Source organism: Schistocerca piceifrons, chromosome 9, assembly GCF_021461385.2.
Source record: "Schistocerca piceifrons isolate TAMUIC-IGC-003096 chromosome 9, iqSchPice1.1, whole genome shotgun sequence".
NCBI lineage: Eukaryota > Metazoa > Arthropoda > Insecta > Orthoptera > Acrididae > Schistocerca > Schistocerca piceifrons.
Genome location: NC_060146.1, coordinates 49,792,718 through 49,811,307, shown reverse-complemented (window position 1 = coordinate 49,811,307; position 18,590 = coordinate 49,792,718). Strand labels below are relative to the sequence as shown.

The following is an 18,590-nucleotide window of genomic DNA, read 5'->3' as shown; positions in this document are numbered from 1 at the left end:
TGGAATACTTCAATATCCTAGTTCAAACAGTATGATTGTAGATAGTGATTTTAGTTCATTTGTTCACCATCATAATTTATTGGGCTAATAATTAGAAATATAGGAAAATTCGATAATTTATACTAGTCAGCTTGTCTGCAGTCATTATCATAACTCAGCATAAGTTTTTCAGTGGATTAAAATTATACCCTGTGATTTTGTGGAAGACCTAGTTCATATAACGAATGTTTTATGCTAGATGAAGATAGGGCATTCATTTTTTAGAAAATAATTCACTGCCACATAATCATGCAAAATCCTTATTTCTATTACAAACTATTTTCTATGCAGGGCATCTGCAGCTGCTGAAGGTCATGATGAATGAAAACGACCCAGGCAGCTGGTAATACTTAGTTTTAATTGACTGGACTATTGGTTTTGCAGCAACCTACATGTTTAAGAATTGAAATATAAAAATAATATGTAGTGCAATTTTGTGCTGTTATAGATAATTATGTGGTTGATGCATATAGTTGTTGAGTTTTTGTTTTGGATGTTTGTACTATTATTGACTGCTGATATTATTATTGACTGCTGATATTATTATTGACTGTTATTTTCTTATTTCTGGTTAAATGTTGTTATTTGAGATTGCATATTGTCATTTTGTCATTAGAAATAGTGAGTGGAGCTGTGGAAACTATAAAATGCAGTGAAAAGTGGAGAAATCGAAACTTTTCCGACATATTCTTCTGTCTGTGTTCAGTAGAGGGGTGACAGCATCAAAGGCAGCCAGAAACATTTGAACCATGTAAGCGAATAATGCCATTTTACAGAGCACAGCAAGAATATGTTTTTCTAGTATTAAGGAGGATTGTTTTGACATTAGTGTCTCTCCACATTCAGGGAGACCTTCGGTGTTTGATGAAGATTGTTTAAACACATTACTCCACAGTGATACACATCAGTGTACTCGAGAACTAGCAGATGATGGACTGTGATCAGTGCACCACTATGCGACATTTGTATGCAATGGGGAAGGTTCAGGAATCGGGTGTGTGAGTACAGCGTACTCTGAGTTGCGCCATTAATGAGAAGAGGGTCATAGCATCACAGGTCTTGCTGGAAATCTTGTAATGCTCCATTGGAAAGAAAAAGGACGTTTTGAATCTAATGGAGGAAGCGAAAATTTTTAGATACAAGAAAGGTAGTATACACAACGCATTGAATAGTTTGTTGACCTTAAAGCAACATAATATTTTGGCATACTTTCATTACCTGTATGGTTAGCTGCATAAAGGGAAGGACTTTAAATATTATATTTTCAATGTAAGGGATGTTGCACCACTATTAGTCACGTGTACATTGTGACACAGCATCCAGACAATTGCTAGTATTTACTGAACAGTCAGTGTTTCCTGGTGACTGGAGTAGACAGGACCTACTTTTACAAGCTGCACCTTATATGTCTGGTTTGACCTAGGTAAGAAAGCAGCACACCTAATTTATTCTGCTCTGTACTTACAGTCTTGCACTATTTCGACCATTAACTGTGTTATGAATTCGAAATTGTTTTTAGCCTTCTGCATTGTTTCCTTTTCTTATAGATACTCGCTCATACAATGAATGACTAGAATGCCAGTTCAATCTATGCAGCAACATTCTTAGAGGATATCATATGTACCATCTTCTCAATTATCCTTTGTTCATCTAGTTTTTTAAGTGATGACAGTATTCTCAGAATGAAAATATCTAGACTAAGAACGTTGGGTTCAACCTATGATAGATCAATGTAATATTTTTTGGGAATATAAATATTCAAATAATATTCTATAATAGCATAAAATTGCAAAACATTTTATCATTATATTTAAGTTCTTAAATATGTAAGTTCCACCTGAAGCTGTGCCTGTGAGCTGTCAAACTTGCAGTGTGGTCAATTAAAACTAAGTTTTACCAGCTGGCAGTGGGGTTTTTATTCTTAATATTTTCTACTAGTTCTGTTGGACTGTTAAATATGCTAGTTGTTGTTAATAACAGAGCAATTGTTGAAATGTATGTCATCATAACACATCAGATGGGTAAAAAAAGAAGAGTGAAAGAGAGAGAGAGGGAATGAGAGATAAAAAGTGATTACTTTATGAACAAGATGTAAAAGCATCTGCTGCAGTAAGTATGAAATGGCTATACGTTTTTTATTCGATATCTTTTGAGGGGACAACTTTTATAATGTACTCAAAACAATCGAAGGCTAAAAACTCTAGCCTCTTGGTTAGTTATAATCCCTTTATAGGTGAGCAGTGGTTTAATGTTTATTTCCATTACGAAAATAAAGTTTTATGTAAATCGAAAGTCAGTCCAAAATACTGCACAATTTTATCATCTTACCAAGGTATCAAGAGAATAATTTGTGGGTTACCTGCTTGTGACTTCAGATATTATAATCAGTTATTTATATTGCGATGGATTGGCAATGGGAAGTAGCTTGGCTGGAATATTAGCTGACATTCATACCAACTATGTAGAACAAAAAATACTTCTCAACTAATCAGCAAATCACAAACAAAATAATATACTGCAAAAGATATGTTCATGATGCAGTCCTTTTTGATGGTACAAATAGTGAAATTGTTGTATTGGCATCGGACTTCAGCAAAATGATTAAAAATATTAAATTCAGAGTTCAGCACGAAACAAATAAGAGTATAAATTTTCTTGGTCTTAAAATTTGTAACCTTAACCATAAACATCAACTTAGCATATAAAGAAAGCCTACCACCAATTATTAATGGTACTAAATACTAGTAAATTTTGAAGTAATGTATTCATAAATGTTCAGGTAGCATCTAAGGATTTCACACATCTTCTTGTCCACATTTGTTTCTCTATTGTTACATAAAATACGTTTTTAACGCTATAATACACAAAAATTCTATGTATTTATAGTTGTCTATCTGTGTTTAATGCCCTACGCTAATGTAAAATACTTTTTCAGTTTAATAAAATAGTAATTTCACTTTCTTTCCCAATGATGCTGTATCTTTGTATCATTTTATTGCAGCATCTTTGACACTCATGAAATTTGTAAACTCTGTGTTTGTTTGCACATGTTGTGAATCAAAACATGTGGTGCACATTGAAAATTCGTTTGGTGGCAAATCGAGAGTATTTTACAATGCAAACCAACGTGTGTGATTGTGAAAATACGAACATTCTTGAGAACAAAAATGTCAACATTGACAACTCCTGATGTAATCCCAATGAATGGAAAAAAATGACATGTTTCAGAGCCATGGTACATGGACTGCTGAAAGTATCTATGAGTCATACAGATAAACAAAATGAAATTAAATCAAAACAATCATTGTGATAATAATGGCTATGATCCTATAATAACAAACTCCACAACAAAATAAAAAGAAAAGTCACAGTTTGGCAGAACACAAGTTCAAACAGCATTCAATCCAAAACAGATCAGCCTCCCACAGAAGCCAAACCAATATATTCCCATTATCCCATTATCCCATCACAAAGATCCAATATCGTACCAAATTCCACATATATTTTAAGTGAAGCATAGTAATGTCAGCTTCTCTGCTAATAGTAAATTACAGCAAAAAGTGATCCATTATGTAAAACATTGCAAGGCCCCTACAGTGAATCATGAATATACGAGCTCCAATGTGATTCACGCCAAAAATTCTGTGCTGGTCATACAGGCAGAAGTTACAAGATCAAATACAAAGAGCACTTTGATATCATAAAATTTGGAAATTTTAACAACTCTATATTTCCAGCCCACACTGCAGAAGAAAACCATTCAGTGAGAAACACCGAGAGAAACATGAAAACATTACATTTTGCAGAAAAGTGAGCCACTATGTATCTGTTACAGGAAATAGAAACAAATATTCTTAATGAGCAGACTGAGTAGGCTAACACTCCATTCCTGAAAACCTTCCACAAAGTACTTTTCATATTGCAATATAAGTGACGTTTGTACACCTTTCTGCAGATCAAGTAATTAATCATACAACATTGTATATAACTATAATAGTAATAGTTATTCATGGCTATAAATACTAATAAATTTTGATGTATTATATTCATCAATGTTCAGATAGCATGTAAGGATTCTGCACAACTTCTTGTCCACATTTGTTTCTCTGTTGTTATGTAAAATAAGTTTTTAACGCTATAATTCATAAAATCCCATGTATTTATCGTCATCTATCTGTGTTTAATGCCCTACATTTAAAGTAAAGTACTTTTTCAACTTAAGAATCAGTAATTTACACTTTCATTGTATTGCAGCGTCTTTGACACTCATGTACTTTGTAAACTCTGTATTTGTTTTAGTATGTTGTGAACCAAAACCTGTGGTACACATGGAAAATTCGTTTAGTGAGTAAGCGAAAGTATTTTACAATGCAAACCAATGTATGTGGTGGTGAAAATATTAATATCCTCGAAAATGTATTTCATTGGAAGAAAATTGAAAAACAAATGCGCCACATGGACATTTCATATAAGTCGCATTATAACACAATTCTATAGTGCAATCATTTTTGTTACATGTTTGTAATTGTGAATTACTGTTTATCCTATGGCAACTTATGGAAAACCGATGTATCATGTGTTTTAATGAGAACATGAAAAACTGTCTCATGGTGAATAGTGAAACGTTCAAACTGGTAACAGCACTTTTTGAATATAGCAACCTAAAACCTCTTTGTGGCTGGTTGCTGTACACTATCAACAATTTATTGCATATAACAGGCATGGTCATGAACTGTGTCTTTATTTGACAAAACAGCAACAATCAGTTATTTTCTAAATATTGATTTTTGGCATATACATTTTCTATAAAGTACTAGTTAAACACTTATGCTAGGATAGGATTCACTGGCAAATAATTATGCACAGTTTGGTGTTTCCCATCAGCTCATTATGAAATGTATTTCTAGCAAAGATTCTAAATTATATTCAGGAAGGTATTGTTTTAATAATCTGTACATAACAACAAAAATAATTCAGTCTATTTAATTATGCACTGAAATAGTTGTCCATTTACTACATGCATTTAATTAGTTGATTATTTGGCAACATTTATACCCAGCATCACATCAAAATATTTCTTATAAAATTTCAACAATTGACAGACATATTTTTTTTCTAAAACTAACACCAGTCTTAATTAACTCCCTGCCATTGGATTCAGCCAATAGTATTTGTCAATCTTTCAACATTATTGTTTCAATTTGCCATATTATTTTATGTTTCACAAAGAAAATATAAAACAAATTTGTGTGTTTTTATATGTCATGAAGTGTCAGTTGAACATAAACTCTGATCTGGCTAGTAACTATTCACATTATCTTTTTTCTATCTCCTAAAACAATATTTAATTAGAAATTAATTACAAATCAGAGTGTAGAAATGTTTCATCTTGTGTTACAGGAATCATTCCCAGATTTAAACTTGTTCATTTGTTTATAAAGCTAATACTAGTGTCTCTTAAGTGTTTTGGAAGATGTAATGCTGGTGTCATTCAAAGGTACGTGTCTACAATCTAACATTCCTATTTTAGTTACTTTTTTATTTTATGATTCAAGGAGAAAATGGAAAGAGAGTTATGTGTATTTCTTTGTAGTGATCACTTGAATGTAAGCTCTGTTATTTTAACTGGCACCATATAAACATGAAAATTATTTTGATTCATGTAGTTCTTCTTCATTCCCAAACTAAGCTATACTTAAATTCATGAACAAAGCAGGAGTGTTGAAACTTTTCGTACTGTAGAGGCACTGCTACACAATAAAAGCAGAAAGAGTATGGAAATCCCTTTTGGCCTAACCAGATTAGCAGCGGTATTTTGGGAAAATGCCAAGTGTTAGATGTCAATGGCGGCAAAGAAGTTAGTTATGTAATGTTGCAGGGCATTCCAACCAGCAGCCTTTTCTTTTGGTGCACAAGGGACATCAATCATCTCAAGGCACGAGAGGGTTGCTGTAGTGTTTGATAGGCTGAACGTAGCAAATGTTGCTGCTGGCACCTTCAGTATGTAGTACAAACTGAAGTACCATGGCGCGTTTTTCTGTTTGCACATGAAGGTAATTCTCAGGAAATACTGCAGGGGCTTTATACTGTTTTCTATAATAAATAGACTAATTCACGATCAAGGTTTTTGTATGTAATTTACTTCTGCTATACGAGACAAGTCGTCTAGCCACAGATACTTAGCACCATCATAAGGCATGGGTGGGTTGCTTGAATTATGCAACATTTTTGTTTTTTTCCATTTTAGTTGATGATTCATCAGGGAAATGCAAAGGAGATTATTGCATATTCGTGTGCAATGAAGTATCAGTTAAATGTAAACTCTGAGACCTGATATACTGGCAAACAGAAATACAAGTGACTTCAGTTCAGTTTGGTTCTTTCTTAGCTCCAAAACGTGCTTTATTTAACATTAATAACGAAGAAAGAGTCTAGAAATTTTCTTCGATGCACTACATCTACTAAAGCAACCATTCCCATATAATACATTTATTTGTTTGTAAGACTAAGACCATTGTCTATTAATGTCTTTGTGAGGTATACGGCTGATATCATTCAGTGATACTTGCAAATCATCTAACTTTACTTTTTTGTTCAGCATTTTCTTTTGTGATTCATGTAGAAAATCAAAAGGGAATTAGTGTGCATTTGTTCGTAATATTATAATGTATACCGTAAAACTGTGTTATTCAATCCACAGGTAAATAAATATGTAAATGATTTTCCTCTTTCTCACTCCAAAAATATGCTTTATTGGAAATTTATAACAAAGCAAGAGTGCAGAAACTTTTCAGACTGTAATACAGCTACAACATTTTACCCATCAGATGACAAAAAATGGGTACAAAGAAGGTATTTGTTTAACGATACAGTCTGTTAGAGTTAGCGGCCTTTCCTTACAGTACACAGGAAGAATGATCATCCCACAGCTCTAGGTGGGTACAGTAGAGCTTGATAGACTGGAAGCGGCACAGGGTGCCTACAACGGCACCGCCATCTTGGTGAGGGTAAGAGCAAATGGCAGCTCTACGGATAGACACACTCGGTGTTGTTCTGAAGCCTGGCGCTGTCCACATAGCGGAGCCCGGCGGCCTCAAGCCGCTGGTGGAGCTCCTCACGGGGCAATGCCGATGAAGCGGGATCCCTTCCTAAGACTGAGGTCCACTCGGAGGCGGTGGGCCGTACGCACGTGGTGACGGTCATGAAGCGTGCGTCGGGCGTGAAGTCCACCACGGCAACTGAGGCACCCATTGTGACTGTGCACGCAGACACAGAACGTACTGTCGTCACGAGAAACAATGAACAGTATTACCACAAAGATATACATACACAGCACACAGCAAAGCATAGCACCTATCTGAGGGCCCTGTGATGCCAGATGGTGCTCCCACATGTAGAAGGCTGAAATAAACATTGGGGACACCTGTATCTTGGTGTGAGGTGGCAACATTGATCATTTGTACATTGTAAAAACAGAAGAGCATCTCATTGGAGAGATACAGCCTGTAGTCACACTATGATCCAGAAGGGAAACTGACCTGCCAGTGTCTGTAGACAATATCAAGTTGCCTCAAGACCCTAGACTGCACTATCCCCACTGCATCCACTGTCTGTATCCATAACACCAATTACTGTAAGCAGCAGATGCTCTATGAAACTCATCTTGTTAAAATGAGTACCACCCACAGAACAATCAGAATCAACAGAAAAGTTATTACAAAATAAACCCCTGTAAAGACTTGGTACCAAGACCCCATGTGCATCTGTGGCTTAACAACTTCTGAAAAAGCTGGATACAGAACACACTTGTGCTCAATCACAGTTACATCCCATGTAGTTTATCCAGAATAAATTCCTTTGTCTTACATAAATCCCAAGTAAAATATTTGTATAAAAAACCATGTCATTTGAAACAAAACAGAATACTCCAAGGCACACAACCTTACAGTTAATTTTCTGGAAAAATGTAGCCATCACAAATTCCCCACATGCGGACTTCTAAGCTCTTATTCTGTGTGAGCTCCCAATTTAACCTTTTAAACTGCTATGTCTGTGGTCATACTTCCTGAAGGGCCCAAGGAATTACAACTACTTACCGTCATTGCTGCGTTCTAGGTGGCTGATCTTAAGCTCACAGTATGGGAGATTAAACAGAAGGTAAGCCCAAGTCAGAACATTTAGACCTATAAAACAAATTCCATCCTAAACCTGACCAATTATAAGGGGACTAAGAAGATAAACAGCATCACCCGAGAGTTCAAACTGCGCACGTGGATGGTAGAAGATCTAGATGCACTATTATCAGTCACCAGCAATTAGCAATAGCTAGGAGGAAACAACACTGTACTGCAAAGGAAACAACATCGACGAAGAGAACATTTGTATGGAGTCAAATAAATAACCTGATATCCTGCACAGTGAAATCGAAAATGCCATCAAGCATCTGAAAAACAACAAAGCCTCAGATATAGATGGTATTAGCAGAGAAATGCTGATTACGATGGGAAAGGAAGGCATGCATGTCCTACATTAACTATGTAATAAGGTGTGGAAAACGGGTGAATAGCCTAAAGACTGGACTACATCTATCCTAATTCCTCTGCACAGAAAAGAATCAGGTTCCGGCGAAGTCCTTCTCGAGCATGGGAGTGTGTGTTTGTTCTTAGGATAATTTAGGTTAAGTAGTGTGTAAGCTTAGGGACTGATGACCTTAGCAGTTAAGTCCCATAAGATTTCACACACATTTGAACATCCAAAACACCTGGTATCCTTACTAAAAGATCAGTTAGGGACAGTTCCAGCTATAGGACCATAGCATTAATATCACATGCTAGTAAAGTCCTCCTGCATATAATAAATCAACGCCTAAACATTTTTGGCAGTCTTAGATTTTCACAGAACAAGCGGGTTTCGTGTCAGGTAAAGGTACTCGAGAAGCAGTCTTGAATTTAAGGCATATAACTGAAAAAGGTAATGAGTTCTGTGTCCCTGTCTACATTTGCTTCCTAGATTATAAAAAGGCCTTTGTCTGTGTCATGTGGGACAAGTTGTGGCAAGTGGTCAACGAGTCTGGGGTTCCAAAACACCTGGTATCCTTACTAAAAGATCTTTATAATAGCCATACCGCAACCATAAAAGTAGATGGTGAAGACGCGGAGTTTCTAGATGTGACAAATGGCGTCAGACAAGGTTGCATACCGTCACCTCAGCTCTAAAATATCCATGCAGAGTGTGTAATCAGAAAGCGCTGGATGGCTAGGACGGTGGGATTTCAATTGGCAGCAGGAAAATCAACAATTCACGCTTTGCAGAGGATACTACACTCACAGCAGGAAGAGAGGAACAACTTCGAAATCTGATGAAATCTTCTCGAGCTTCCATCCGGGTAGCTGCGTCGAAAATCAGCGACGTTTCGACGAATGTTATTCTCATCATCTTCGCAGCTACCCGGATGGAAGCCCGAGAAGATTTCATCAGCAGTATACACCAGGAAAGCCTACATTCACATACAACTTGGTAAGTTGTTCTCAAGAGTGAAAGATATTAGTCTAAACCTTCGTCTAGAGATAAACATGACAAGAAAGTAATGGTTATAAATCGTCAAGGCATCGATCAAAACCAACTTACAGGACGCTTAACGTATCTGGAGATAGTGAGTGATTATGTACATCTACACTCTCTGATCAATTGGACAGGAAAGAGTGATAAAGAAATAAGACGACGAAACATTCTTGGCCCAGTCGCAATGGTCAAACTGACTAAGACATGGCAGAATCGCGCAATATCCGAGACAACGAAGATGCACTTGGTAGGACCATTGGTGTTTCCTGTAACTCTAATGCGGATGCGCGACCTGGACCGTGAAAGGTAGTGATAAGAGGCGCATTGATGCCTTCGAGACGTGGTGTTGCCGGAGGATGCTACATGTACCGTGGACACTCAAAGGAACAAATGTTTCAATAATAGAAAAAATCACAAGAAGGTTATCTTCTCGTGTCAGCCAAAGATACCTTCAGTTCCTTGGGCACGTCATGAGAAGGGGATAGTTTAGAGAATACCATCGTGCAGGGAAAAATTAAGGGCATAAGACCACGTGGGAAAGCAGAAACAGATGGTTGGATCAAGCGAAGAAGATTACCAGTCTGCTGCTTCACGTCATATTAAGAAAGGCCGAAGATCGCTGTGGATGGAGACATCTGTCAGAAGTTTCAACTACTCACATATTTCCTGCAACTCTTTACTTTCCATCCTATGGTTGGAAGAATCATTTTTTTCGTTAACACAATGACTTACTATGACTAATAGAGAAAGTCGCTTTCTATAGTATTCGTACACTGGTGTACAAATTATAATAGGTGAAAAAGGACAATGGAAAGGGATCAATGCCTCTAATCCCGCAATTCTGGTCACTTAATTTCTAGATAAATATCAGGACGAAACAAGTGCTCCTTAAAATGAACAAAAAAATCGCGATACGATGGGATTAGTTATGCAATGTGCCAATCTTCATAATGATTTTTTTTTTTTTTTTTTTTTTTTTGCAAAGCTGCCACTTGCAGGAAATATGGAAAATGTGTGTCCTTCGTCTGTCGACTTCCTCTCAGCCTGCCGTTGGTCGATTCTGAGAGTATCTTCTACTAGCTCTGTACATCGCTCCAGAAACATGGTAGGATCAAGAAGATGGAATTGTGTCTGAGTCACGCTTCCCACATCAAGAATCACAACAAAGGGGGTAGCGCTAATGAGGTGCCTGGGACCGGCATAGTGCTTATTGGTATGTCTGAATGAATAACTGAGAGCTTATTCTGAGAGTGTATTCTGCTGCAACATATTCGCTGTAAGCCAGTTTTACCCACCATTATTCCTACTTTTGTGTCGAAGGACCCTGTACTTTCTTTATAGGGAGGGAACACGCCCTTGGGTTGCTTCATTGGCCAACGGCCAGTCTGTCCCTCCTGCTGGTTTCTAATAACATTCTTGTCACTACATGCCTGTCACTACTTCCTTTTCTTTTTTTAGTCATTAGTCTTCTGGATGGTTTGATGTGGCACAATACGAATTCCCTGACCTGAGAGTAACACTTGCACTGTTCGTCCTCAATTCTTCTTTGGATATGTCTAATTCCTGACATCCCTTATGTATTTTTTACAATCTACAGCTTCCTCTAGCACAATGGAAGTTATTCCCTGACGTCTTAACACATGCTCTATTATCTTGTCCCTTCTTCCTTTCAGAGTTTTCTCTACTTTCCTTTCTTCGCCAGTCCTGCAGGGAATCTCATCATTCCTTATCTTACGAGTTCACCCAGTTTTAAAAATGCTTCTGTAGTTCCACATCTCAATTTCTTCAATTCTCTTCTTTTCCGGTTTTTCCACAGTCTATGATTGACTACCAGACAATATCATGCTCGAAATTTTTCTCAGAAAGTTCTTCTTCAGATTAAGGGCAACTTCTGATGCTAGCACATTTCTCTTTGCCAGAAATGCTGTCTTTGCCAGTGCTACTATTGTCTTTCCACTGCCGCCCTGCTTCATTCTTCATGTGTTATTTTGTTTCCAAAGTATCAGAATTCTTCTCTTCAGCTACTTCCCAGTCCAAAATTTTGATGTTATGTTTATAGTTGACTTCATTTCTGTTACTTCTCATTACTTTCTTAGGTTTATTCTCAAACTATATTATGTATATTTAGACTGTTAATTCGATTTAATGTAGTTTTTAATTGTCTTCACTTTCACTGATGATAGCAGTGTCATCAGCAAGCTTTATCATTCATATTCTTTCACCCTGAATTTTAGTCCCACTCTCGACCCTTTCTTTTGAGAGAGGACAAGTTACTCTCTCAGCTATTTTTCGTATACAGAAAATTATTAAAGATTTTATTACAACCTCATGCACCTTGAGTGAGACTCTAGACAGTTAATGGCCTGAGCAGACGTTGATGGAGCCTGTTAGGGCACTGAGAGCATGAGGTATTTTTATGGTTCTTAGCTCTTAGAAACGGCATGTTGGGAGTTAAAAGCGATTGGCAGTTAGCCCATCCCTGAGCAAATCTTGCTGGACAGGCCCACAGCTGTACAGGGCAGAGCAGCTCCTCGTTGATACAGGTCTCCAGCAGAACAATGCTGAGCTACCTGCATTGGCGCCAGCCGAAGGCTTGGCTGGGGGCGACGGACTGAAGGGACATGTCTACACAATGGAGTTGTAAACTGGGCATTGTGTGCAGAGCCACGCATAATAAAAATTCACAAGTTTTCATGTTCGCTGATACTGCAAATAGGCCTGTGACCCATACCATTGGCCACCTCGGTTCTATAAGAAACTCCAGCGTCTGAGAAACGTTTAGAGGTAGAATCTTTATTACACCTCATAGCTAGGACTAACAAGCTCCAAGGCACAGACGATTTAGATGAAGATTGTATCTGTTCACTTGTTGCTGTGGGACGTTATGCGACTTCGGAGAAAAATACCTTCCCCCTCCGTGAAAACTTAAAAAAGGCCAGTAATTGGCGGTTTCCTTTTTTCTCTAGAGATGGAGGTTTTGTAACTCTTGCCCTGATTAGACAGGAGTTAGTGCTGTAGTGTGGGAGGGGAGATTTAGCGCCTCTAGAGCCGTATGATTGGCTCGAGACAACGTGAAAGTGGTGCAGTTCATGCACTTTGCGGGAAAACGGATTTTATTTTCTGAAGAGGTGTGAAGCACTCGGGTGCTGGATTTTGTCTTGTAGGAGATCTTTTGGTCGAAGCTATGACATGTGTGGTTGGTACTTGTGATTCATCCTGAGACTGACTTCTGCTGTGAGTAGTTTGGACTGGGGAGCCTGTGGTGAAGTTCTTACTGTACTGATAGTGTGACTTCAAACGTCTCAGACTACTATTTTGTCGAGGGCACACTTATTCGTTTTTGGTTTACCGGTCTTGACGTTTGGTATCCTTGAGCGCTCTGTCGTATAAGTGAACCGAATAGGTCCTTGGTACAATCAGTGAACGGGTGTGTCACACACTGAAATCTACCATGATTTCAGGGCTCTGGTAGAGAGGTAATTGCGATCAGTCTGTCTGATCACTAGACCGTGATATTTTTGCATTTCTCTCGTGGCCGCGATAGATTTACAGGTGACACCTCACGTATCTCTCTAGTCACATCGCTGCACGAAGCAAACATGGTAAAGTACTGCCGCTCAAGGCCTTGTCAGGGGCTACAGACCTCAATCGCCACTTGCTCTCAGCTGCACCTGTATAGAGAAACTTCTGTATATTTGAACAATACAAGTCTGCTCAGCGTCAGATCAATTCAGATTGCGTTATCCACAATTTTAGGGCCAGATTACTTGACTCACTTCTGCCACCCAAGATCCTTCTTCATTGTGGTCTTAAATCACGTATTAGTTGTTTACGGTATTAAATCATAACTTGTTTAACATAATGTATGTCTGTCTTTGCTTTCGGAAAATAAATTTTGTCAGCAAACTAAATTTTGCATACATTCTCAATCATTTTAGGTAACAGCCCCACAGGGTTAACTCTCACTTTTACTACCGTCATTGCTTCTTCTGTCTGTTGACTGGAGTCGGAGCAAGAGACTGCATCCTTTCTTATTCCGAACACTTCGTTGTTTGTCTTCAGTTCTTATTGTCCCGTCTTGGTTCTTGCACACATTGTCTTTCCCTACAGCTTACTTCTGTTTATATAAGAATTTCTAACATTTTGTACCATTTTACATTGTCGAACACTTTTTACATGTCGACAAAAGCTATAAACGTTTATTGATTTTTGTTAATTCTTAATTCCATTATAAGCAGAACGACAGAACTTTCTCTCTAGAATACATTCCTTCCCAAACCCCAAACTGATCGACATCTAACGCATCCCGAGTTTTCTCCCCCACTCTCCTGTATGTTATTCTTGTCAGAAACTTCGATGCAGAGCTGTCAAGCTGATTGTACGAAAGTTCTCGCACTTACCTTCCGTCGCTATTATCGGGATTCTGTGTGTGCGATATTTTCCCGCAAATCTGATAGTAAGTGTCGAGTCTCATACATTCTACACGCCAACTTGAACAATCACGTTACCACTTTACCCAATGATACACTATGTGATCAAAAGTATCCGGACACCTGGCTGAAAATGGCTTATAAGTTTTTTGGCTCCCTTAATCGGTAATGCTGGAATTCAAAATGGTGTTGGCCCACCCGTAGCCTTGATGACAGCTTCCACAGCATACTTTCAATCAGGTGCTCGAAGGTTTCTTGGGGACTGGCAGCCCATTCTTCACGGAGTGCTGCACTGAGAAGAGGTATTGATGAATTTGAAGCCATTTTGACTATTTTTTGACCGTGAATGTCTCAAGAAATATGTATCTTTGAGACTGCCACGCCAGAAGAACAAAGATGACCACAGCATTTACGAAAAGGCTATGTAATATCATTATGACCTTATTGTAAAGCTGTTTTTGTAATGTCATTTAGCCTGAAGATAAGGTTTAACTCTCGAAACATGTCGCTAAATAAACAAGTAATACAACAGTTGACAAAGTTTGTGACTGGTAGCGGTAATTTAAAAAAAAAAAAAAAAAAAACCTTGACATATCTAGAAGTATTGATGTTGGTCGGTGGGCCTGATACGAAGCCGGCGTTTCAAAACATCCCAAAGGTGTTCTATAGAATGCAGGTCAGGAGTATGTTCAGGTATATCCATTATAGGGATGTTATTTTGTTGCAACCACTCCACCACAGGCCGCGCATTATGAACAGGTGCTCGATCATGTTGAAAGATGCAATTGCCATCCCCGAACTGCTCTTCAACAGTGGGTGTGGCATCAGCACCCCACTCTCCTGGCTGTTGGTAGCTTTCAGAATCTTGGAGCTGCTACCTTTCTTTCAAGTAGCTCCTCAGTCGGCATCACGAGGCTGACTGGACCCTATTCCAAGCAACAACCCCTGATGACAGTTACAGGAATTGAAGTGAGGTCCTCCGCATGGCAGGCTTCCACACTGATCACTCAATCATGGAGGTGGCCTTAATATTTGTTTCTTATTATAAATTCAGTATCGTTACAGTTCTAAGGCACCCTTCAATAAAACTACGTCTCATCTCAACATCAGCAGCTAACTGACAAACCTTAGAACACCATTGGACTGCCTTTAGATAGGCCAGCACCTCACAGTTTGCAAAAGTTCTGTATCCCAGATACAAAGAGGGTGACAATTAATGAACTAAATGAAATAAAATCGTCATAACTTCTGAACGGTTGTGTGAGAGCGTTAAAACTGCGTGGCTGGCCGCGGGGAATTAGTATCCACATGCACACGTGCCTCGTTATCATCGGCCATGTTCATTTGGGTGGGTTCGTTCAAATGGTTCAAATGGCTCTGAGCACTATGGGACTTAACATATGAGGTCATCAGTACCCTAGAACTTAGAACTACTTAAACCTAACTAACCTAAGGACATCACACACACCAATGCCCGAGACAGGATTCGAACCTGCGACCGTAGCGGTCGCGCGGTTTCAGACTGAAGCGCCTAGAACCTCTCGGCCACAACGGCCGGCCCCTGCGTCTTGGATAGGAGCATTAATCTCAGTGGGCGCTTTGGTAATAGGGGGAATCGCCATGTCTCACAATAGGTTTTGCCATCTCCTTTCTCTCTTACTGCAAATACAGCAATAAACTCTACATACACTCATGGCAGTCACCTCAACATGTACACTTAAGGCATGACAAGCTGAGTACATACAAAGAAAGTGACGACTTAATCCACTCCTCACGATTACAGAGACAACAATGCTATACAGTTTCTCAGTAGCCCAGAACAGTACATTTTCCACGACAGAGAAACCTTAGATTAGTTACATTATTGGTATGTTTTGTACAGTCTTGCAAAGTGAAACCCCCCACACAGCATCTTGATAGCGAATATTTCCACTGGCTGTGTAATGGTGTCTCGAGGCTTATTACACAGGTAGCTGCAAGGAAATCAATCTTCCAGTATAAAATCTTCTCGGTTCACAAGCCGCGTCCGAAAGAACGACACCACATACATAATTAAAGCGATGACGGCCAATGATCCGTTCAGTGCAGATGCATACCAATGGGAATCAGCGAGATGCCGCTAGAAAATGGCTCTGAGCACTGTGGGATTTAACATCTGAGGTCATCGGTCCCCTAGACTTAGAACTGCTTAAACCTAACTAACCTAAGGACATCACACACAGCCATGCCCGAGGCAGGCATCAGACCTGCGACCGGTGAAGCAGCACGTTTCAGGACTGAAGCGCCTAGAACCGCTCGGCTACAGCGGCCGGCGATGCCGCTAGAAATGAGACTAATAAATAGGGGCTTTACATCGGTTGTGTGTGGTATAAGTTGAGAATTTCGGTTTGCTGTAGGTGTGCTAGGGTAGTGGTGACCACTGTGTTCAGATGACGTAGTGGTCAGGACATGTGCCTTGTAACCAACAGACCCACATTTGAATCTCAGTCGGGCACAAATTTTCAAGTTGCTCCATTGATATAAATTGGTGACCTCTGGCAGCTTTGGGCTTTGAATAAAAGATTCAGTTTTATAAAGCTGTCACCGCTGTCTTCATCAGGAACAAAAAGCCACTGACTATTGGATTGGGCACGGTGTTGTGAGTATGTAGGAGCGATAACAGCGTCTGGAACCTTCCAGAGTGACGATGGGATGCATGGGAGAGTTGGGCAGCTCCGGTCTGCAGACGGACCAAGGCCAACGAGATATACTGGCCCGCTGGCGTCTGTCACAACACGTGTCACGACCAGTCTTACGATTTGCAGCGACCGTCTCGAGCGGGGAGCAGGTTACTGTGTGCAACCACTTTAATATTCCATACCTGCCTGTTTAAATAGACTTACGCTCTCCATGCCACATGAAAAAGTTAAGGACTTTATTAAGTACCTTTTCATTGTAACGCCGATTTCCCACCTGGGACCAGATGAATTTGAACGTTCGTGATGTATGTTGACGAATGAAACTAGAGTGATGTCTCAAGTTCGTTGTGGGGCCTATATTTCCCCTGTGCACTGAGCGAGACTGGGTTAAGTCATGTGCCACGACAGGACAGCGACACATTTGAAATTGTCACTCCTGCATTGCTGCAATCGTCAAGAATTCATATTTACTTTTGCGGGACATTCAAAGCCCACGCAAACGACCTACAATTTTGCTCCCCCTCTCACTCCCCCCCCCCCTCCCCCCCCCCCCCCCCCCCTCCTCATACAGTTTCACTCGTGTCAGTTTTTACTACTGATTGTGATACGCACTGTATACAAATCTTGCCCCATGGGTTTCAGAAACTGATGTTGCACCTGTTTAAGAGGAACACTGTGCCCTCTTGGCAGTTCGTGTTTTTCACCCCTGATGGTGATGGTGGGCAGAGCCACTGAAACCTCGAGTGTTTTATTCAAAGCGATGATGCCTGCAAACCAAGGAGATTTTTTTTTCTGCATGCCACTGTGAACGACTCTGGTGTCATAAATTTCCAGTACTTTGCAATCGTGAGGAACAGACATTAAGCCTGGCACAGCACAAGATAGAGTGCCGCAGTGAACAAGCAGCCGAAGTCAGGAGTCGACGTCCTTCCCTCACTGCAGTGACAGATGGCAGCTGTAGTGTCAGCGCGACCAGTGCTACCAACTCAAACAGACGTCGGGTGTCCCCACAGTCTGGGGACCATCGGCAGCAGGGAGTGGCAGGAATAGCGAGACTCTCACCGGGCTGATCCCAGATGGCGCCGCCCGAGCCCTGAACGACGGTGGTCGTGTCGACGCGGTAGCTGGAGGTGTGGTGCTCGTTGACGTGCCGGTTGAAGCCGCGCATCACCAGGTGCTCGGGGCCCACGGCAGGTGGCGGCACCACTTCAGGCATCAGGTTGTTCTCCTCGATATCCCAGCGCCAGAAGTCCACACCCGCACACGCGTCCCGCCGCTTCTCCTTCTCCTTCTCCTTATCCACATTTGGGGACATTATCTCCAGCACGTACCAGCGGCCCAAGACCTAGAAAAAAGCAAACATTAGAGAATAATTCATTCTGTATTTCATTACAAGATCAGTATGTGTGTCGGCTATGAGAACAATATGACGGAACTATGTAACAGACAAGCTGAGTACCTGGCTTTACTTTTGTATGTATTTATTTCAATATTCTATTAGTCTATCTCCTCCTTCTACCTCTTTCCGCCTATCTCCTCCTCTCGCTCTGTCTGTCCATCTCCGCCTTCCCCTCTCTCTCTGTCAGCCTCATCCCTGTCTCTCTCTCTATCTCATCCTCCCCCTATAAGTTCATCTCCTACCCACTCATCTCCTCCTCACCCACCTTAAGTCATCTCCACCTCCCCTGACTCTCTGTCCATATCTTTCTCCCTCCCCTCTTCCTATCCATCTCATCCTCCCCTCTCTCTGTCTACTACCTCCTCCCTCCTGTACTTATACATCTCTTCCTCCACCTCTCTCTGTCCAGCACGACCTCTTTCCTCTGTCCACCTACTCTTCCTTCTCTTCCTGTACATCTCCTCCTCTCCCCACTGTCCAATT

At 40.2% G+C, this 18,590-nt stretch overlaps 1 protein-coding gene across 2 annotated transcripts in view; it reads right to left on the bottom strand.

Annotated features, from left to right (window-relative positions):
* Positions 1-4,630: 4,630 nt before the first annotated feature.
* LOC124717251 overlaps positions 4,631-18,590 on the bottom strand; it is a 30,915-nt gene continuing 16,955 nt past the window's right edge. The window contains exons 2-3 of one of the 2 annotated variants that reach the window (XM_047244053.1): positions 17,771-18,053; positions 4,631-7,295 (exon numbers count right to left, since the gene is read on the bottom strand). In XM_047244053.1, coding sequence (XP_047100009.1) covers positions 7,066-7,295; positions 17,771-18,053 — 513 coding nt within the window. In that variant the 3' untranslated portion in view covers positions 4,631-7,065. Of the gene's footprint in view, positions 7,320-17,770; positions 18,054-18,590 lie in introns of both variants that reach the window. The other variant, XM_047244052.1, reaches the window with a different exon arrangement.